This window comes from Physella acuta, unplaced genomic scaffold, assembly GCF_028476545.2.
Source record: "Physella acuta isolate Inbredline_101_S28 unplaced genomic scaffold, ASM2847654v3 ptg000820l, whole genome shotgun sequence".
NCBI lineage: Eukaryota > Metazoa > Mollusca > Gastropoda > Physidae > Physella > Physella acuta.
Window position 1 is genome coordinate 266043 of NW_026732338.1, and position 21380 is coordinate 287422.

Sequence of the window (21380 nt, forward strand, 5' to 3'; positions counted from 1 at the left end):
TGAGTATATTCTCTTTTATTTTCTCCGAAGGAGAGGAGGGGCGGTGGACTGGCGAGAGGAGCACTCCTCTTCCTATTTGAAGAGATGCCTGAAAGAAACTCTGCATAACTAAACGACAGAAATTCTTAATTCAAAAGAATTTGGGAATTTCCGTCCAGTGTTTCTTCCAGACTTTTTTCTCCGGGGGGGGGGGGGGGGCACTTGAAATTTTCGGGGGGCGGTAGACTTTTTTCGGGGGGGGGGGCGGACACTGTTAAAAGTACACATTTTCTATATAAATTATATAAATTTCATTTCGTTCGGGGGGGGGGCGGTAAAAAATGTTCGGGGGGGGGGGGGGGGCTTTGCCCCCCCCCCCCCCCCCGAAGAGATGCCTGGAAGAAACTCTGTTTCCGTCCACCTTTTTTAATTAGCATAAGCTATAGCCTAACTCTGAAATAAGTTAACTTGAGCTTTTCATCACAGCAATTTTTTTTTATTACATCAAATGAACGCGATGTCTTTACACCCTCACTGGGGTCGTTCAAAGTGACGCTCTACTCGTAGGGGAAGGAGGGGGGGGGGGGGACGTAATTTTTTGCCGGTGTGTCATTAGGAGGAGGGGGTCAGATAGTGTGATGTCAAATTTTTGCATTATACAAAATAATGTTACAAAACAAATTTTAGCTGTTATTTCGCGTTTTAAAAAACTGTTTTAATAAATTGTAATAGAAATTGATTGAAATATTCCATGTTGACCGAACTCAGTGAAGTTTTTAGAAAAATATAGATTTTTTTTAGTTTTTTTTTAAAATTCAACTGCAATTTTGAAGGGGGTTGTATGCTGAGGTGTGACGTCATTTGTTCTGGTTTTTTTTTGTGCCGGTGTGCGACGAAGTTGAGATGGGGGGAGGGGGAGGGGGGGAAGATCGTAAAAAATGCGAGACCTCGTTTAATTGGGAATTTTCAACATTTGTGGAATATTTTTAAAAACATTAACCTACCCCCCACAGATAGAATAAAACTGACAATGTATAGCCCACTTATTGGCTTATGTGTGTGTGTGTGTGTGTGCGGGTGCGGAGGTTGGCCTAAAATTTTCAAGGGCAAGTTGCTATTGACTTGAAGATTAAATCTCAAAGTGGATTTTTTGTTTTTTCATTAGGTAGGGTGAATACTCCCTCTCCCCCTAAAGAGATGCATTGTGTCAACCTACTTGACTAGAACATTTTATTTTCGTGTAGGCCTATATCTCAGAGAATATTAATAGAATTAGTTCAGTTTGTTGCATGAATTAATGTATGCTATACGTTGCATCTCGTTCAGTGGTATAAGTAGGTCTAAAGTAAGACCTACTTAAAAGTGTCCCATTATTTACTCACTTGCGCCCCTGTCCGACCAACGTTTATCATATCACCTCCTAGTGTCATGTAACACCGTCCCCATTATTAGCGAACATGTCGACTTTTTTGTCCGCAATCCTATTGTGGGAGCCTTTTTCGTCGCCCCCCCCCCCCCTCCCGACGTAACTTTGTTGTGGCTACTTTGACTCGGTCAATCTAGTCTGGGGTAGTTTTCTCATGGACTGTTATGGCGGGGCGTCACCTTGAGCATTTTGATGTGTTACCGACCCATTCTAGATATCCTTGCGTGGAGAAGCTTCTATGCAAAGTTAGAAAAGGAATGGATTTAAAAGATTTTTACTCTCGGTGGTTGCTTTCTAACATTCCGTCATACAGAGGGACCCTAAGGACATTCTTTTGAAAAGTCTTTGACTGCCATGTTTCTTGCATAGTTGCTAATGCTTGTTTTGCTGTTGAGATGCATGTTTTGCTGTTGAGATGAATGTTTTGATTTCAGTGGTGCATCTCCTTCATTATTGACAATGTTGTCCAAATATTTTTGCAAATTTACTAAATTGATGGAGAAAACAAAAAAAGAAAAATTAGATTTAGTTAAGTGTTCTCTCCCTTGTACTTGTAAAATTAATTTCCATTGGGGAAAAGTAAAAGCTTTGTTTTTCTCATCGAATTGTGTGTGTGTAATGCAAGGTCTTTAAATTGAATTAAGGCTAGACATATCAATGATTTTGACAAAAAAATATTTTTGCATAGAAAAACAGACAAATTACATTGGGGAAAAAAATCTTGACATAAGACAAATCAGAGTAAAAAACTAAAAATTTATTGCAGGATCATGTCTTAGTGGTTTAACACTTCTGGCAAATATTGTAAATAAAGTTAATTTAAATGTTCTACCAAAGAAAACCATAAAACACCAGCTTAAATAAAAACTTAAATTTAACCTTACTACCTCTTGCCTTAACTTTAAAAAAAACACCTATTATGCTCTCATTTACTGGATAACCTGGTTAGAACATTGGTAAAGAAATAAAATATTTATTCATAAGTCTGAACAGAAGGTGCATTTGCTTTGATTGGAAAAATATGATAATCTATACACCTTTTCAATTAGGTACCTATACTATAATAAAATATATACAAACAAGTATATACATTCACACATACACATAATGTATGGTATAAATAAACATAATCAGTTGTTTTAATATTAAAACAGTAAAATATAATTTTAAGTTGATGTTGAACTCATTCCCATCATTTCAAAATTTTATCAGATGTTAGAAGTTGATAGGTAATCATATATAATTAAGTCATTTAAAAAAAATTAAGTTGAATTACATTCTTTAAAATCACAGCAAAAAAAAAAAAATCATTTGCTCATAGCAGAATAATATAGCATGCAACAATTACTTACAACACAGATTTTCATATTTTAATATTGAAACTTTTGTACAATGATATTAAAAATTAGCAGAAGACTAGCTCAAGATTATTCAGTACACATATAACTAGCAAATGGAACTTGAAATATAATTTAAAAAACCTTTAATTGGATAAGGATTATTGATGAGTACCTGCAAGCCCGATGAGGTAGGGCAAAGTTAAAAAAAAAAAAAGACCTATCTCTGGGTGATAAAAATCATAGTACCAAAATAGAGCAGTTGAGAAATAGTTATGTCAAGGTTTGTAAAATGCGACTAATGAACATAATGTTCACTCAAAATATGACAATGTTACTTAGTATTATTTTTAATCTTTGCGACACAGCAATATGATTCAGAAATTAACAAATTGAGCTGTTATACTAAACAAGAAATTTTTTAAAAATTCATTAATTTTTTGGTGTAGTACTATTACACCTATAACCAAGGGCAAACTTTGGTCTGTATCAAACAAAGTGTAGGTGATTGAAATTTACTGATCTTTTTCCTTCTTGCCTTCAAGTTTACTATAATATTCCTTGAACTGACGATCTGTACCAAAAATTTTGTCCCACCAAGTAAATGTAGAAGAGTAATTTCCAGTGAAGTTATAATGATGGAAATCATGAAATCTGGAACCTGTTAAATAATTAAACATAACAAATGTTAAAATTCTTCACAATTGATAACTAGTTCATGAAATCTTACACCTAACTTTTCAATGTAAGCAGAGAAAACAAACAGTAAAACTCACCTCCATAAAAGGGAACTAAGTGAAATACATTCAGATAAGGTATATCATAGCCACTGTGGACATCTATTGTTTCAAACAGACGAACAGTCACCCAAAGCCATAACAGAATCACATGGTTTGCAAGCAGCAAGATGCCCCAGAAAAATCCCATGCCAAGAACTGCAAAGACAATGATGATTATAATAAACTAGAGACTAAAGGATACTATTTTAAAACTGATATTATTTATTTTTTTAAATTCCATTTAAAAAATTGTTCATGTAGGATAAATAAAATTGGTATTATTATAGTAACAATGTACACTTCAAAGGTATAACACTCAAACATCAACTAATCTAAATAAACTTTTAGACAGATGAGCCTGGGCTGAGACAGTACTACATCTGTGGGACAGAGAGGTTTAGCCATAGAGCACATAACTAAAAATAAAAATACTGAGTCACTTTGATATCCCAACCTAAAAGTTGTTTTACATTAAGTTACAGCTATTGGCAATGGTGCGCTTTATGTGTGACAGTTGGTTAGGGAAAGAAAAGGCAACTGGGTATTGTGCTAAACACACCATCCCATTATACATCAAGGTCAAGAAACATATGAACTCTACTTTATCTGACCAATAGATCGCTAGGTCTAAATAGGAATCTTTACTTTTACATATATATATTTCAAAAATTATCCCCACATGATCAATTCTGGCCTGTGCCAATGTTAAGGTGACAGTAACAAATAAAAGTGAATAGTCCTTCACATTTTTTATACTGTGTGAGAGGAGACAATACAGCTCTAATGTGTACCTTATTGAGTCTGTCAAATTAAATGCTTGGGCATAGTCTTAAAGCCCTTAATATATAGGCTACCATGTTACATGTCAATTAATATTATGATAATATCTTAAATAAATTAATGCTTTCAGATATTCAGTAGTTTACCTACTGGTTCCATATATAGATTCTGCCTGCATAGATGTGGATGGCTAAATGATAAATGATGAGTAATTTCACTTACTAAGAGTTTCAGCAGGATGAGCATACTCTGCTGTCATTCCAAATGGAGACTGAAATGAAAGTATTGGATATCTCTCAACTTAATCTATTGCTATGTCTTGTTTTCTGAAGTTTTTCTTATTAACTAATGATTTAAAACAATAAAAAACAAAAAAACTCCAGGGCTGTTACTCATCAATGTCATGCTATTTAAAACTAAAATGTGCGCTACAGGGTAGGCCTACTCTATTTTCACAGGGCTTTAATTTATTAACAACAGCATTACAAATCTAAAGTCCTATTTTTTATTTCACCCCTCCCCATTGAGATACATGATGATGTAAAAGGAATATTGTGGAAGAAGTTCATAAGTTCATGTCAGCACAAGCTTAAAAACATGTAATTTATGTTTGTACTTGGTCCTTAATACATTTGAGATAGTGGTTGATATCACTAACTATTAATTGTAATCACAAGCTCTAGAAATGTCAGCATGAGCAAAATTTTGTGGGTTGTTTTTAATAACTCGCAATTTTAAAATAGTTATCCTACTTGTAAACATTAGTAAACCAGTGATAAATATAAACAAGTCTGTGTTCATGCACAATCCATTTAATAAGTTATAATAAGCTACAAAAAAAAAAAACAACAACATAGGCACAATGTTGGGTAATGGTCATAGATACATTTATAAATGTTTAGGTCTGGAGAAAAGACTACTGCATCCGAATGTTAATTGGTTTTCTCTCAATCTGATTCTCCCTTTACCAAGTACTAGTGTCAACTAAGAAAATGAGACTAGCAGCTTCATAACATTATGCCTAAGTTGATTAGTTCTAGATTTACATAGCAGTGGATATTATACCACCTATGCATATGCCAAATTGAGCAAATGGTGAAATCTCCAGTTTTTTAATAATAAAAATGATTTCTAGAATGTCCAATTTGTCTAAGTTTAAATGGCCTTGAGTTTCTTTTAACTGCAAACCCAGAATTTATAAAAATTCAATTTGCTAATCTTAGAAATGATTCTTGAATCCAGAATTATAGATTATTCTGGAAAAGCAGTACCCATTCCTTGAAAGTTTGAGAAGGAACATATAAAGTACCTGATATTGATGATGTACTTTGTGAATGTATTTATATATTCGCTTGTCATGGAGAGCGGAGTGAAGAAAATAATGCCAAGTATCTTCTATAACAGCGCAACCAAACACTCTCAAAGCAAGATTATACCTGAAATACAAAAGTGTTTTAAAAAACATTATTTTTGCAATTTCATAAAAGCATTAAAAATACCTTTTCAAATTTAATTAACAATCAGAGGATTTAACAAGTTTAGAAGGTTAAGTTAAAATAATAAACTGAACAAAAAAACTTGATGTAGCAGAGAAATTACCTACCATGGAGGCATTTCTTCCCAACCGTATGGTATATTGAAATATTCTGTAAACACGTATGTACCAGCTATCAAGGGTAACTAAAAAAAAGGGGGTTAACCAATTAAAAAATGTCTGAGATCAGACATATTACAATTTTCTTAAAATAGTCTAATTACATTTAAAAAATTGTAAAGGTCTACAATCAAATAAAATACTAACCTGTATGCAAAAATGGTTAAACATTAATAGTTTAAAGCATTTCCATTGACCCTCAAAAGTTTCAGGACGATTCTGTTAAAATACGTTTTCAAAAATGTCCATTGTATTAGGTACTTTATAATTAAGTAATTCAAAATAGTAAGAAATAAGCTAGACCACATACTATGGCTCACTACTTAAGTATGGCTTGTAACTGTCTATTTAAAAATAAAACACCTACATTCTGTTATTAGAATATTAGAATCACATTGCACCGATCAAAATCAAATGTTACTTTTCAATTATAAATAATATAAACAACACAACACTCATTCTAAAAATAATAGGCAGTTATTTACCTGCTGTATTTTAAATCTTCTCATAAAAGGAACAAACTGGAAAAGTATACCGGGCAAGCAGGCTGCAAAATAAACCAGCTGAAAAATAAAATTTAAACAGTGTTAAAAGTTTTCCTCATGTAAAATATTTAGCCTGAAGTATGTAGGTTTTAATTCCGTTATAGAATAGAATTTAGTACAATGTTCCAACAAACTAAGTTTTTATAATGTTTTTAAATAAAAAACTGAATTAGAGTGAAATGGGAAGAAGTCATAGTTATAAGTTAATGTGATTTGTTGTCCACAACTCGCCACAAAAAAAAAGACAGTACAAAGGGTGTAGTTGAAGCAAAACGTCAACAATACACAATGTGGACAGACAAACCTCAACAGAGGAAAGGTGTGCTGTTGCAAAAAAAAAAAAAAAAAAACCACACAAAACGGTGAGCCTACATTTCTTTTACAATAATTTTTTCTACCAGTTATTTAAACACCATAATCCTCAACAAGTAAATCAAAATATTTGTAATAGGTCTAAACATTTGTGACTTTTTTCTCTAACTTTTTGTGATAAAATTATTCCTTTGTGACTTTTTTCCCTAGCAAACACTTTGATTGAATTTTTTCTATGGCATAGATACATCTATAACTATATTAATTATACATGCCAATGGTATGCCCCACCATAGACGAGCTAGGATGTCTAAGAAAGCACTGTATATAAAAGACTATTAATGATGACTTGGGTTTTGAACCGGCAACTGATGGGACAGGTGAGGTAGTCTTCACTCAGCTAATTATCTAGTCAAAATTTGGGGGCTGGGATGGATTAAATCATGCATTTCAAATAGGCCTAGAGTAAAAAAAAAGAAGTCTAGTTATCTATATATAATTCTCTTCTTCGAGCCGTTAGAAAACAAGCTGCAAACGCTCTCCCTACCTCCCCACCCCTACATGGTTTTAGTGAGCTGTGTTCACTCTAAATGTTTACAAGCAGAGCCAACGATTTTAAACGTAGGGGGGGGGGGGGGGGAGGAGGGGGGGGAGGGAAGGAGGGGGGGGGGGGTTATGGTCCTTAACGAGCTACTTATAGTGTTTTAAAGAAATATTTTCAGTGTCAGCGTTGGTACTGTCGAATTCACAAATTATGAATTATTGAAAATTAGAAACAACTAAATAGCGGCGTATGTTATGCCGCGGGCCGGCTCGTGTTATATAATAGGCTTATACTATTATATAGTGTAGGCCTAAGTCAGGGGCGGGCAACCTGCAGCTCGCGAGCCGCATGCAGCTCTTTTGATGTCAAGATGCGTCTCTCTAGCTCCTTTCACATATATTACTAGTTATATTATTTCGTTTTCAATACTCGCAGCAAATATTAGAAAACTCAACTTTAAGCAGGATAAAAACACTCATCAGTAAACAATGAGAGTAGGTGCAATAGAGAGTATACAGCTCACAGCCGCTTGGGCACCAGGCACAGCCGCACTGTGGTCAGCCCCGTGGCGACAATTCCATGCTTGCCACTGTCCAAGGGCGACTTTTTCGAATATCGTTAAATGGGGAATGTTGTTTTATTCAGAATCCATTTTCCTATCTGTTGGTAAACATTAATTCGACTTGAGTAACGTAGTTTTTTTTTAGTTATTAGCTTCCTACTGTTGAGCCGGGTACTGGACGGTGGGGTACGAGTTTACCCTGCGTTCAATTGGGTGGAAGATAAGTCTGGTGAGAACCAAAGGACAGAAGCGACCGATACACGGTAATCAAACTGATATACAAGCCAGTTAGTCGGAGTTTGCAGCGTTGAGGCCTGACTGACTAGTGGCCGGGGATATCCGTCAAGAAAGAAAAAAAAGTTAACAGCTTCTAAAGTGGATTGAGATAGTCCTACAGTTATATTATTTGATTACTAAGTTTATTATTCTGGCAAAACGTGTATGTTTTTATATGAATAAATATTATTTCATATTTAAGGGTATTTATTTTAAGTAACATAGAATGTATTTACCTAATCCTAATCAAGTACCAAATATTGAAAAAAAAAGTTAGTGGCTCTTTAAAAACTGGGAAATTTTGAAAATAGTAACTTTTGGCTCTTCCGTCTTAAAAGGTTGCCGACCCCTGGCCTAAGTTATAGTTGTTTCAATTGTGAAAATTGCTTTGAAATAAGAAAAATTAGAGTATTACACATGATCAATGTTATTACTGTTACAGCCTTGGATCAAATTAAATTTGTTTCTCGAACTGTAGCGATTAATTAGGTTAGATCTAGCTAGCCTCACTCTAGACTCCAGTGTCTAGAATTGAAGATCTATAATCTAGCGGATCTAGGTACATCTAGTTGATCTAGAATATAGATCAGGTGTAAGATGTTTTAATTTTATTTGGCAATATTGTTTTGTGTTTATTGGGCTCTCTAGACCTAATAGGCAGTATTAGCCGTTAGCCTATTTAGAATAATTAGATCTAGAATCTTGATTTCTAGCTTTTTAGTCTAGTCTAGAATCCAATCTAGAGAGAGATAGTAGCAGATAAGCAACTAGATTCTAGCTTAGTAGCTAGTGTAGTGAAGTGTAGAGTGTAGCTATTTGTTAGATCTAGAATAATCTAGATTCTAGAGATAGATCTAGATTCTAAATTCTAGATTAGGCCCTATAGAGTATAGATCTCTAGATCTAGATTAGTTAAAAATTATGGCTAGATCTAGTTAGGCCCCTAATTTATTTTCTTAAATTAAAATCATAAAATGACATTTGACAACAGGGCCTAAATAATTATTAATTTTTAAATAGGCCCTACAATTCACAATAAAAATAATAAATATTTAGGCCTAATAAATTAAATATTTATTTTTTAGTTTAGGCCTAATATAAATTTATTAAATAGGGCCTAGGCCTATAGTGGCCAAAACAGTTGTCTTATTTTTATTAGATAGACTAGATCTAGATCTAGGCTTATCTTTAAATCTAGATCTAGATTCTATTGGGCCTATTTTTAATTATTAATTAATAATTTAATAGGCCTAGGGCCCTAATTATAATTATTAGGCCTAGATCTATAATTTAAATATTTTTTCAAAGTGGAGGAATGCCTACCTCATGAAGTATCAAGGAACCCCATGTTGCTATTTGAAATTTGGTGTAATTTTTCGTCATATACATCCACGCATTTGCAAACGACTCTTTAATAGGATTTTCTGGTAAATAATCTAAAAATTGATCTGAAGTAGGAAGAATTGCAGTGAGATTTTCCATTTTGAAGAAGTGTACTTAACAATGAGCGATGCCGGTATTGTGTAGCCTGTAGCCAGGTTTTGCTGCAACTTTTAGTTCCACTATCAAGAATTCTAGATCTAATACTGTTTTTAAAATAATAATACACAGTTATCTAGGAATCAACACAAAAGTAAGGCATTTTATGATTTTAAATACAAATATATTCAACCCTTTAAAATGAATTTTGCGATATTAGGTTCTATACATCGAAATTTTATTCCCTAAACACCACAATGGTTCCACAACAGCTGATATTTCGTCACAGGGCAACCCCCACTCGCCCGGTAACTAATATTAAACGGCTACATTTCATTGGTTAATTTTCTGTGGTCTGATATTCCCTGACCTAAATCTAAATACTAGAGCCTACGGTATGGTGATGTGAATCACGTAACTGTCTGACCTAGTTAAATAGTTATATAACCTGCTCTGTAGTGTGGAGTGCATTCGAACTCACTTATACAAAAACATCGGTTGTTAAAAGCTAGTTGATCAACATAGAAATTGACCTCGCAAATATAAATAAAAATGCAATTAGATTAAGTAAGGGTAAATAAAACTAATAAAAACAAAACTAGAAACTTGACAGGCATAAGGCATATAATAATATGCCAAATGATGGAGAACATCTTTTTTTATGGTGTAGAAAGAGTGTAGAGTGTAGCCACTAGATCTATCTATAGGCCAAATATTCCAAGAAAAAAATATTCAATAAATATTAAATTACAGAGCTTTCTTATATTTTAAATAACTCACAAAATAAAATAGTCATTAAATTTTCTCTAAATAAAAATTAAAACTGCTATCAACTACAGTATTAAACTGTTGGACTGAAAAATTAAAGGGATACAGAATAATACAGAATATTATAGATATATTTTAATTATAAAATTTCTAATTTTGTATTTAGATATAGATAACAATCCATTCCATTCAAATAAAAATCGCAAACTGCAGTTTTAAAAGGTTTATTGGGGTCGGCCTGGTCGAGTCGGTAAAGCTCATGGTTGCTAAACCGAAAAGTCTCAAGTTCGAACCCTCGGGCAGATGAGGCTCGTTAACTGGGGACAGCCACTCTTCTAGGAGAGACAACTCCAAAATTAAACAACTGCTGCCTTGTAGTTTGTTCTTGGTTGGACAAAGGCTATGGAAGCAAATCCAAAAAGAAAAGCAGGCTGAAATCGGAGTCAATGGCCTCAATGGCGCAAAACCAGTTGACACGTACCGCTTGTGTTGGAGGCGTGGTCGAGTCGGCAAAAAGCTCATGGTTGATAAATTCGAACAAAGTCTCGAGTTCAAACCCACTGGCAGATAAATCTCGATCCCCTTCAACACTAATAATTAAGAACGAATAAGAAGAAAAGGTTTATTAATAACTATTATCTTAACAAACTTTCAATATGTCATTGTCTGTCAGCAAAATTAAAAATATTTTGAATGTGTAGGCTACATTAGATCAATGATGTGAATCAATTAATGCTGGTCATTAGGTCATACAGTTCACTAATAGATTAATAGTTCCCTTTTTTAACCATACAGTCCACGGAGCAGGGAAAGTAGAGTTCTTTGTGTTACCTCTGCATAGGATAGTGAGGCAAACATTATGCTCAATAGATAGATTAGTTGGCCTAAAATATTCAAAACATTGTTGATAGAAATCTTTTAGTTCATAAAAAGCAGAACCTTGTTTGATAAATAAAAATTAGATCTAGATAAAAGCAGCAAAATATATGACTACATAGTTATAACTTCTCATGTTTGCTGTAGATATATCTCAAATAACAATTGTCTATTCTTTGTTTTCTTCATTAATTTTTGTTATCCAGGTTTAATTTTTAGAATCCACAATTTTGGAGGCAGATTGTAGTTTGTTTATTTGATTTACAAATTACTTTTTTTTGTTGCCTACAGAATTTTCTGATGTATTAAAACAATCACTTTCACAGGTGACAAAACAAAATATTTAATAATTAAATACTTTAAAGCTATTAATTTGGTTTATTTGCAATTAATAAGAATTGTAATATACAGTAATGTAAAAATTCTGTTGCTAACAGTGCTACAGTATAGGCACAAAATGGTTTAGACTTTTTTAATCTTTCTGAATCAGTGTCTAAAGTAGACTTAAAGTAGATTTATTTAAAGAAGAGATGAGAATTATGTGTAAAAAGAAATAACCAAGAAATGAATAAATGTAAATGCAGTAAAACTTTAATTATGTGAACAATTTTTGTTGAAACAATCATAATCAAGTTATTTTAAAATGTTTTATACATTTGCAAAATATATTGAATGTATAATTATTAAAAACATTTATAAGACACATCATAAACAATTCTGATTATAAATGATTAATGAAAAAGACCCAATCAAATATTACCTATTTACAAGCATTCATCATGTTTTGAAATTTTTACAGTTACGAAAGTTACAGAAAAATACTTTACCCTACACATTGTATAAGGAGTTGAACATTTTTATTTCCTTAGTTACTGAATTTATTAATGGATGCAATAATATTTTTTGCTATATCTAAACGAAATGTACTGTATCCTGAATATAAAAGAAATTTGGTTTTACATCAACTTCTATTCATAATATTAACATTATGGCTTATCTACTAGTATCTAAGGATAATGCAAATAAAGTCTAGACATATATGAAGTTAAGGAAGCTGTTACATCAATATACACTAATTTAAAAAAAAAAAAAGTTCAACATGCTCATAAAGCAGTCATACAAAAGTATAGCATCTATAATATTTACATTAAAGAATAACCAGCAATCACATTACTTTTATACATCAAATGCAAGACACCATTTACATTTTCCTCACAGCTCATGTCAAATCACCATTTCAAAAAGTCTTGTAACATTAATATATAAAGCTTTACAAATAAAATATCATTATTATACAAAGCTTAGAAGCTAATCAATTTACATCATAAAATATAGCATTTTTGTATAATTATTTTGACCTTGAAAAACTAGATTCTTTTTCCATCATGTTCCATTGGAATGAAACTTTGCCAATAAAATCGCTTATGACCCCTTCACTTCAAGCAATGTCATCCTTGCACCCCCAATCTCTTTCTTGACTGGCTTTTCCCAGATAAAGCTTGCTCTTCCTTATTTTTCTCAAATACTAATGTTTTAAAAAGCACAAATTATTTAGGCATTGTACACCAAAAAAAAAATCATAACTAAAAGCTACCCCTTATCAGGCTTAAGACTTATTTTTCTGATTTATCTAGGTACAATTGTACTTGAGCGATAACTTTTAACATTAGACCTATAATTTTTCTCTGCAAAGGCTAATAATCAACTTTCCCTTTTAAAAACTTTTGGAACTTTAGCCTAAGTTCAAAAGTCTCATTACCATTGGTGAACATTAAAGATGAACAATGTCACAGAGCATTTTATTGGTGTACAGATCATTTAAAAAAAAAGTTTTGAGAAAAATCATTGGTTATTGACAGTAGTGTTGACTTGTCTCAAAATTCCCATTACAAGTTCTCTAAGAGTCTGAAATTAATAGACCAACATTTCAAATAATTAAATAAAATGTGGGAGTGAAAAGTAGCAGGATATAGAAATGAAGAGAATTTAAAATAGGAACTCAGCTATGAGTAAGACCAATCTTGACTAAAAATCAAGTCACCATTTATTTGACAAGTGTCAAAATCATTATTTTAAAAAAAAAAACTTTAGTCTGCAGGTATTCATTTAGTGTGTAGGTTTGAAAGAAATTTGTTGTATTTTTTGTGTTGGTATTTATTGTAAATATGTGTGTATTTTATTTGTAAATGTAAAAAGCATTAGTTTTTAATTGTTTTTTTTTATATGGAATAAATTTGTGTTTTGTATTAGAAAGTTAAGACTTTTTAGTTAATTATTCACTTTTTTTTGTATTTTAGTTAATACCCTGCAAAAAAAAAAAAAAGCCAAGTAATTAATTCTAAAGTGATGATTTTTTTTTAAAAACTGAGAAAATTTGATATATTACAAAATAATGTAAAAGTAATTTGAAATGGTTATAGAAGTATATGTCCTCTTATTTGATGTAGTTATTTTGGCCAGGCACTTAATTTTGAGAAAATGGATCCACTTTATAAAACCCTTTCATTATACATTTATTGGCCTTAAGCCACTTAACTTAAAAGTGGGTAAAGTAAAGGTTAAAATAAGTTACAATATTAGTTTTTCACACAAAAAGGAACCCATTATTACCTGAGGTTTACAGTACTCTTCTAACCAACTGAAGACACAAGCAGAAAGCTCAGCAAAGTTGGCAACAGAAATTGATGCATTGAAGGACTGGAACAATGAGTCCATCATATTACGGAACTAGAGTGCAAAAACAAAAATAAACATTTAGCACTGAAGCAAAAAATGTAAACAAATTATAATTTTTAAAGATATAATAGTTTTTTAAATAATATACAGTACAGTATTTTAAACTTCTAGAATAAATTTTAAAGAATTTTTTCCTCATAAGAATATAGTTATCACTCATACAATTGAAGTACAATTATCTAACTCACCACTTGAAATTTTACTTCATCTGAAACCTGGTTCTGACCATGGGATGGCGAACTTTGATGTGTTTTAACAATGTGTTCATAGTTTCTGGTAAAAATAAAAAGCAAAGAACTCTACTTAGATCTAAATAACATTTTCATTAAACTATTTTTACAGTGTATTTAATTTTGTACCCAAGTTGACAGATACTTACGCTTTCATGATTTTAAGGGCCATAACCTCTTTACGTAAAGATTCTAATTCCTCTTCTTGCTTCTTTTTTTGATTGCTCAAGAACTGCATGTAATCAATAGCTGTAAAAAATTATAATTTATTATAACACACTGCTCCAAACAGGTTATCATTATCATAGGAATTAATTTGAAAACATTATTGACTAAATAAAAATGACTCTTACATCTTTGCAGAACAGTGGCTTTGCTTATTTTCTGTGACCCCAGGCTGTCTTGTTGTTGACATGTTGGTACAATGCCCTGAAGCTCATCATAGCCTTTCTGTGGTTAAATCAGTATGCATTTGTATCAGTTAAAACAAATTTAAAATTTGAATTTCTGAAGAAACTCACTAAAAACAATTAGTTGAACATGTCATAAAAACTATATTTTAATAATAGCTGTGGGATTAACCTCATGTTATTTTTTAATATCCATTCCAATTCTGTAGGGTAAAATTATGTTATAGGGGAAGTAGCATTTTTAGATTTTGCCATAAGGAGATATTAACACTTAAGGGATGTGTAGTCAGTTTATGAAATTATTGTTAGTAGGTTTTCAGCGCAAGTTAATAGGGTGGGAAAAAAATTCTTTGTGTATTTGAAAAGTTGTACCTTAATTGCATCTCTTCTTTTCTGTTCAGCTACAGTGTGAGCTTCTCGTCGCCTATCTTTATATGATGGTACTTTACTTGATTCACTGTCTTCATCATCTAAACATAACATTTTTTTTTAAAACAAAGAGGAAACACCAAGATAATATTTTTTTTAATTAACTCTATTGCTCCTATTTTATTATTAAAGTTAATAAGCAGTAAAACAATCATGGAAACCAAATAGAAATTATTTATGTTAAATTGCTTAGAGAATTTAATTTAGCATATAAAAACAGTGAGAAATCATTCACAAGGTTTAAAACTAAAAAAGTAACACGCACAAATTTCCCTCGAAATGTTGCTTTTAATTATTAAAACTCCATGCTGTATATTGGATTGTTTAATTTGGGGCTAGAAGTAAGAAAAATTAAGGTGATCAATATCCCCCCCCCCCCCCCCCCAAAAAAAGGTTGTGAGTCTACAATTCTGAGTGCTAATTGTGCTACATTATCTTCCCTCTTTTATTTATTCTGACAGATAAAACATGGGCTAGGGCAGTATTTTTCAACGTGAATGTTGTAATCATAAATTGAAATATTACTTTTAAGTAAGAAAAAAAAACATAGCAACATTAAGTAATTATAAAGACCGAATAATATTAGCAGTTGGAAATACACCTATCAGATACAGTGTTATTCACAACGAGCCAACCCGCGACGTATCGTACGCCGCTATTTAGTTGTTTTATTTTCTACTTTTCAGTAATTCATAACTTGTGAATTCGACAGTACCAATGCTGCCACTGAAAATATTTGCTTTAAAACACTATCAGTAGGGCGTTAAGTACGATACCCCCCCCCCCCCAAGCTTTCCCCCAACCCCTACCCTAACCCCCCTCCCCCCCCCCCCCCCCCGTGAAAGCAGCCTCCTCTTAGTTACCCCCCTAAATTTAAAATCGTTTCAAACTAAATTATATGTCCCTAATAGCCGTCACTAAACCTGGCTCTTAGATAGTAAACATTTAGCGTGAACCACAGCTCACCAGACCATGTGGGGGTGGGGGAGGTTGATTTATGCCTAGTGAAGAAGAGAGGGGACTGAAAGGCACGCTTACAGCTTGTTTTCTAGGGTCTCCAAGAAGAGAATTATATATATAGATACCATTAAGACATCATTTGATTTTCTGTTAGCCAGAATGTCACCATGTAGTGTAATGATTTCACCTGTGTTTTGAGCAGATGATGCAGATGAGGTGCAGCCTGCTGCTGGTATTGACCCAGTGCTGCTGGTCCTTGAGAAAGTAAACTTTTGGTTGCCAGTTGGGCTTGACATCGTATCTGCCTTTATGCCATTCATATCTGTAACTAAATTACATTTAGCATATATATTGTGGTAGAGAATCATGTGACATAAAGGTTGAGTTCTGCCAGCTTATTATGTTAAAGCCAAATTTAAATGTGTGATATTACTTTTCTTAAAACTGTTTTTAATCTCTACATATCTTAATAAAATATTTTATACACTTATTTTAAGTACCTGTTTCAGATGTCACAAAAGATGTTTGATTTGTTTTATCACAACAGCAAGAATACACTGATGTCTGAAAATAAAAGATTTACCAAAACTTTAGCAGTTTTGAATAAACAGTAGATGCATTCATCCTCCCAAGTAAGCTTTAATAATGGGTACAAGTCATTATAATAACATTGTAGATACTTGAATTAGTAAAAAGACTGCAATTGATAAATAATTGATAAATAATTACAATTATATATATATATATATATATATACATACATAATGATTATACAGACATTTTAAATTTGCTAATAAACAGTTCCAATCATTTTGCAAAAAATAATTTTGTTGTCATGTTATTATTAATAGCACATATATACACATAAATATAACAAAGAAAAATGTAACCATACTACAGCAGAAGAATAAATCTTCTAGACATAAAAGTAAACTATTGAAGTCAATAATTTCAAATGTTACCAGTTGTTTGCTAGACACAGGGGAATCAAACAGGTCTTCAAACCAAGTAGGAATGTTACACTCAGCATGCCTGATAGCATCCACCGAGTGTTCACCACACTTTTCCCCAGCACAAGTAGGGTTTTCATCACCAGTTAATTGTTTTTTCACAAATTTTGAAAACATTGTATTCACTTATATTTCATTTCTTTTACACAGACTACTGATAAAAATAATCTAACTATTAAATGTTGCATTTAAAGCAAAAAATGTTTAATGAACACCTATAAAACAACCCTTGAATAAAAAAATATAGGCTACTTGATAAATAAAAATAGAAAGTTATGGTAGAAAATTACAAAATTTACAAAATAAAAAGAACATGAATAAAAATGTATAGTACTAGTAGCTTTCTATCAAGTTAAAGTTATAACATGAAGAAAAGGCACAGCAAATAAATAAAGTATATTGTTTTCTAAAAACTTAAAATTATTTCTTAGCTAAAACATCGAGAATTGTTGGTCCTGCATCTAACAAAACAAGTCTCTTTCCACCTACTTTCAGCAACAGCTTTAAACTAATTTAAAAAAATAAAGGACAATCAATTCATGTTCAACATCTGACATACAACTCTTCATCAGATGAGGTAAAAGATCAATAGTGAACTCTGATTAAGCTATTAAGTCTTGAAGGATAAAGACCTAAAATCTTTTTAAACAATCAAAAACAGTGATGATAATTTTCAACAGTTATTAGTGAGGCTACATTGAAAAAACTCAACACAAAACTGAGGTCAAATATAAAGGTAAAGTTGTTGTAACACATTAACAAGTTCAGTCCTTTTAAAACTGGACAATGATGAAATGGTCTGTCATGGATGCAGTCTTCACTCACAGACTCTACTGCCCGGAAACATGTCATTATCATTAAAATGATCAATTTTCTTTCAAACAAACATGAAGGATTAAAAAAACATATGGACCAAAGTACACAGAAATAGGCAATGTTATGGGGATGCTGAAAATTATTTCAGTGAAATATAACACAGAGCCAAAAATATTTCCAAACAGCTACATAGGTACCCCAATCAGGTAAAGCAAAAATGACACTAACCGCAAATGTGACAATTTTAAGTGGCTACTGTATGGTTATTATTATAACATAGAATGCATACAAAAATAATTTCCCAGAATAAGAATAGCATAAACATAAATTAATTAATTAATAAATCAAACACCACTTAGTTTTAGAAAATAAATATCTGAATATCCCAAACCCACACTGAAATTGAAATTTAAACATTTTTATAATACTACTACATTAAATTTTGTAACAAAAATCAAAACCAGGAATACAGGGGAAACAATTCAAATTTAACTAAGTATTTTAATAAAACAATTAAGTTTCTTGAGATGAAACATGATTTCTGTATTCCAAGCTGGTGAGTTGTACACTTGAAAGATAAACTATGTAATAACTTTGATAATACCACAATTATGGAATCTTCATTTTTTTTTAAAAAGGTGTTAGGTTATTGACAGTTAACTAAATATTAATCCAACTTGCTAATGCCAACACTAGCCTTGTCTCTAACCCAAAACATATCCAACACACCTATAGATGTCTAATGTCAGACACCTATACTCCTGAGGATTCTCTTTTCTAAAATGTGTGTGGTGCAAGTCACCAAGCTTTGAATGAAAGTAATACTATTTAATTAACACGTTTGACATAACATGTTTATAGTGTCCAAGAGATAAAAATCCTGTAACCATAATAATAGGATAAAGACTAACAACTAGCCTAGAGGATTTTGCGGACAACATAACTCTACTAGCTAGAAACTAGTTGTCAAAAAGACATGCAAAAAAGACTCAAACAGACTTCTTTTTTTTTGCAAATGAAGTTATGAAACTAAACACAACTAGCCATGTTTTAAAGGATAAAATTAGATAATATCACAGGAATGCTGCAGAACTGGAAGCCCCAAGGAAAAAGAAAATATAAGGCCAAGGGAGAACTTGAAGTGGAGGCGCACAGCAGAAAAACAACTGACAAGAACCAGACTGTCATGAGAAACTGCTAGAGGCCAGCAACAGTGGAAAGAGCTTTTGTGGTTGCCCCATCTGTCTTAGGCACAAAAAGGGGAAAAGATGATGATACAGATAATAGTAAACAAAAGGGGAAAGAGGACGATGATCCAGATAATGGTAACCAAAAGGGGAAAGAGGACGATGATCCAGATAATGGTAACCAAAAGGGGAAAGAGGATGATGATCCGCAGATCCAGATAATGGTAAACAAAAGGGGAAAGAGGACGATGATCCAGATAATGGTAAACAAAAGGGGAAAGAGGATGATGATCAAGATAATGGTAACCAAAAGGGGAAAGAGGACGATGATCCAGATAATGGTAACCAAAAGGGGAAAGAGGATGATGATCCGCAGATCCAGATAATGGTAAACAAAAGGGGAAAGAGGACGATGATCCAGATAATGGCAAACAAAAGGGGAAAGAGGACGATGATCCAGATAATGGTAACCAAAAGGGGAAAGAGCATGATGATCAGCAGATCCAGATAATGGTAAACTTCTTCTTCTTCTTCTTCGTTCTTAATTCTTAGTGTTGAAGGGGATCGAGATTTATCGGCCAGTGGGTTTGAACTCGAGACTTTTGTTCGAATTTATCAACCATGAGCTTTTTGCCGACTCGACCACGCCTCCAACACAATTAAGCGTTACGTGTCAACTGGTTATGCGCCATTGAGGCCATTGACTCCGATTTCAGCCTGCTTTTCTTTTTGGATTTGCTTCCATAGCCTTTGTCCAACCAAGAACAAACTACAAGGCAGCAGATGTGTAATTTTGGAGTTGTCTCTCCTAGAAGAGTTGCTGTCCCCAGCTAACGAGCCTCATCTGCCCGAGGGTTCGAACTCGAGACTTTTCGGTTTAGCAACCATGAGCTTTACCGACTCGACCACGCCGACCCCCCAAAACAAAAGGGGAAGATGATGATGATCTAGATAATGGTAAACAAAAGGGGAAAGAGGACGATGATCCAGATAATGGTAAACAAAAGGGGAAAGAGGACGATGATCCAGATAATGGTAAACAAAAGGGGAAAGAGGATGATGATCCAGACAATGGCAAACAAGAACATGTAGTGTTTGTGAGCAAGATTTGCTATAAACAGCAGCCATTTGTAAAATAGAGTGGCTTCCCCTGAATCTCGGCTATAGTAAATGAGCATGGTTGCATCTGTTGGAAACATCGCTAGTGTTCATTTACATTTAGGCCTATTCCTATTATTGAAAAGTTTTAATTCAATTGTTTAAAACAGGTAGCCTACAAAGCATGAATCCTCCTAAAATGTGTGAAATAATTATTAAAATTTAAGGAGTCACCTGTTTTTCACATTACTAGTTGTTAGCCTAGCGGCCTAGCTAGATCTAGAATCTAGTCGCGGGCGATTTTACGTAGACTACCTTACTAAAAATTAAAACGATAGAATCTGGTACTAGACTAGATCTATGTAAGTCTAGCCTACACAGGAATAAGATATCAACTAACCTATTCTTGTGAACTAATAAATTACTTACTAGAAATAACTGAGGAAAGTTTAGTTTATAAAATTTCAACCGTCGTGTTTAGTGTTTACGTTTCTGAAACATCAACAACTCCATTGCATGAAGTGACGTCACGCACAGCTGGGCAGGAAGTGGGTAAATAAAACGCCGAAGAAACTAGCATAAACCAGCTTATCCAACGAGTCCAAAGGTTATTTCAAAGTCGCAGTGTCCTTTAGAAATAGCAGTTTAGCCTAACCGGGTACTCAGAAACCCGTCGTTTTTTTTTTCTGCGTGCTTCACTTATGATCCTACACCTATTTCGGCATTCAGTCACCCGTCAGTCTTAAATATCGAAGCATTTTCAAATAAAACCCGTAGGCCTATGTGTTTTGGCCTGGGGGGGGGGGGGGGGCGTGGTGTTAAAGAGAGTGAAGTCACTTTAAAATTTTTGCAGTTAAGAAAATCACTCATGTCCCGACCGACAGTTAAGTAGGGCTTAACCCCCGGAGAAATGCCCAAAAGAAAAACTGTGGTATATAAAGGGGTTATCTATTAATGACGTCACGCTTTTTTTGACGATTTTACCCGCCCCCACGTCATCACAAAAACCCAGCCCTCCCCCCCCCCCCCCCTAAAATGACTTCGCACCTCATCCTACAACCCCACTCAAAAATTGCATTTGATTTTTATAAACATATTTCTTTTCCTCTAAAACAGGGGTCTCCAAACTACGGCCCGCGAGGTCATTTTATCCGGCCCGCGACGATCTTTTTGTCCACTGAATAAAT

The 21380-nt window shown here is 33.2% G+C and overlaps 3 protein-coding genes across 4 annotated transcripts; 1 reads left to right on the forward strand and 2 right to left on the reverse strand.

Moving 5' to 3' along the window:
* Positions 1-2141: 2141 nt before the first annotated feature.
* Positions 2142-9966, reverse strand: LOC131951658 (methylsterol monooxygenase 1). Its single transcript, XM_059314008.1, has 8 exons — positions 9518-9966; positions 6441-6518; positions 6103-6174; positions 5905-5981; positions 5611-5737; positions 4524-4572; positions 3519-3677; positions 2142-3403 (listed from the first exon to the last, which is right to left on the reverse strand). Exons 1-8 carry the CDS (start codon positions 9674-9676, stop codon positions 3258-3260), a joined length of 867 nt encoding a protein of 288 aa, XP_059169991.1. The 5' UTR covers positions 9677-9966; the 3' UTR covers positions 2142-3257.
* Positions 9967-11887: 1921 nt separating this feature from the next.
* On the reverse strand, positions 11888-20738 carry LOC131951657 (max-like protein X). Of its 2 annotated transcripts, none has more exons than XM_059314007.1 (9): positions 20623-20738; positions 16583-16646; positions 16270-16410; positions 15066-15163; positions 14637-14733; positions 14433-14532; positions 14242-14326; positions 13928-14044; positions 11888-13222 (listed from the first exon to the last, which is right to left on the reverse strand). In XM_059314007.1, the coding sequence occupies exons 3-9, from the start codon at positions 16400-16402 to the stop codon at positions 13160-13162; spliced, it is 693 nt and encodes a 230-aa protein (XP_059169990.1). In that variant the 5' UTR covers positions 16403-16410; positions 16583-16646; positions 20623-20738; the 3' UTR covers positions 11888-13159. The 2 variants fall into 2 exon arrangements, with proteins under 2 accessions (XP_059169990.1, XP_059169989.1); XM_059314006.1 differs by lacking the exon at positions 20623-20738 and adding an exon at positions 17045-17232.
* LOC131951676 (prostatic spermine-binding protein-like) lies at positions 18990-20381 on the forward strand. The gene is made up of 6 exons (XM_059314032.1): positions 18990-19104; positions 19159-19272; positions 19308-19436; positions 19472-19608; positions 20064-20192; positions 20364-20381. The coding sequence occupies exons 1-6, from the start codon at positions 18990-18992 to the stop codon at positions 20379-20381; spliced, it is 642 nt and encodes a 213-aa protein (XP_059170015.1).
* Positions 20739-21380: the final 642 nt, after the last annotated feature.

Coding starts and splice junctions, on each gene's coding strand:
- LOC131951658 (XM_059314008.1), bottom strand. CDS start 9,676: ATGGAAAATCTCACTGCAATTCTTCCTACTTCAGATCAATTTTTAGAT. Junction 5,982..6,102: donor TTAACCATTTTTGCATACAG/GTTAGTATTTTA, acceptor CCTTTTTTTTAG/TTACCCTTGATAGCTGGTAC. Junction 4,573..5,610: donor AAGTACATCATCAATATCAG/GTACTTTATATG, acceptor CTTTCATTTCAG/TCTCCATTTGGAATGACAGC.
- LOC131951657 (XM_059314006.1), bottom strand. CDS start 17,209: ATGTTTTCAAAATTTGTGAAAAAACAATTAACTGGTGATGAAAACCCT. Junction 14,734..15,065: donor AAAGAAGAGATGCAATTAAG/GTACAACTTTTC, acceptor ATTTAACCACAG/AAAGGCTATGATGAGCTTCA. Junction 14,045..14,241: donor ATGAAGTAAAATTTCAAGTG/GTGAGTTAGATA, acceptor TTTGCACTCTAG/TTCCGTAATATGATGGACTC.
- LOC131951676 (XM_059314032.1), top strand. CDS start 18,990: ATGCTGCAGAACTGGAAGCCCCAAGGAAAAAGAAAATATAAGGCCAAG. Junction 19,105..19,158: donor CCAGACTGTCATGAGAAACT/GCTAGAGGCCAG, acceptor CATCTGTCTTAG/GCACAAAAAGGGGAAAAGAT. Junction 19,437..19,471: donor GGACGATGATCCAGATAATG/GTAACCAAAAGG, acceptor GATGATCCGCAG/ATCCAGATAATGGTAAACAA.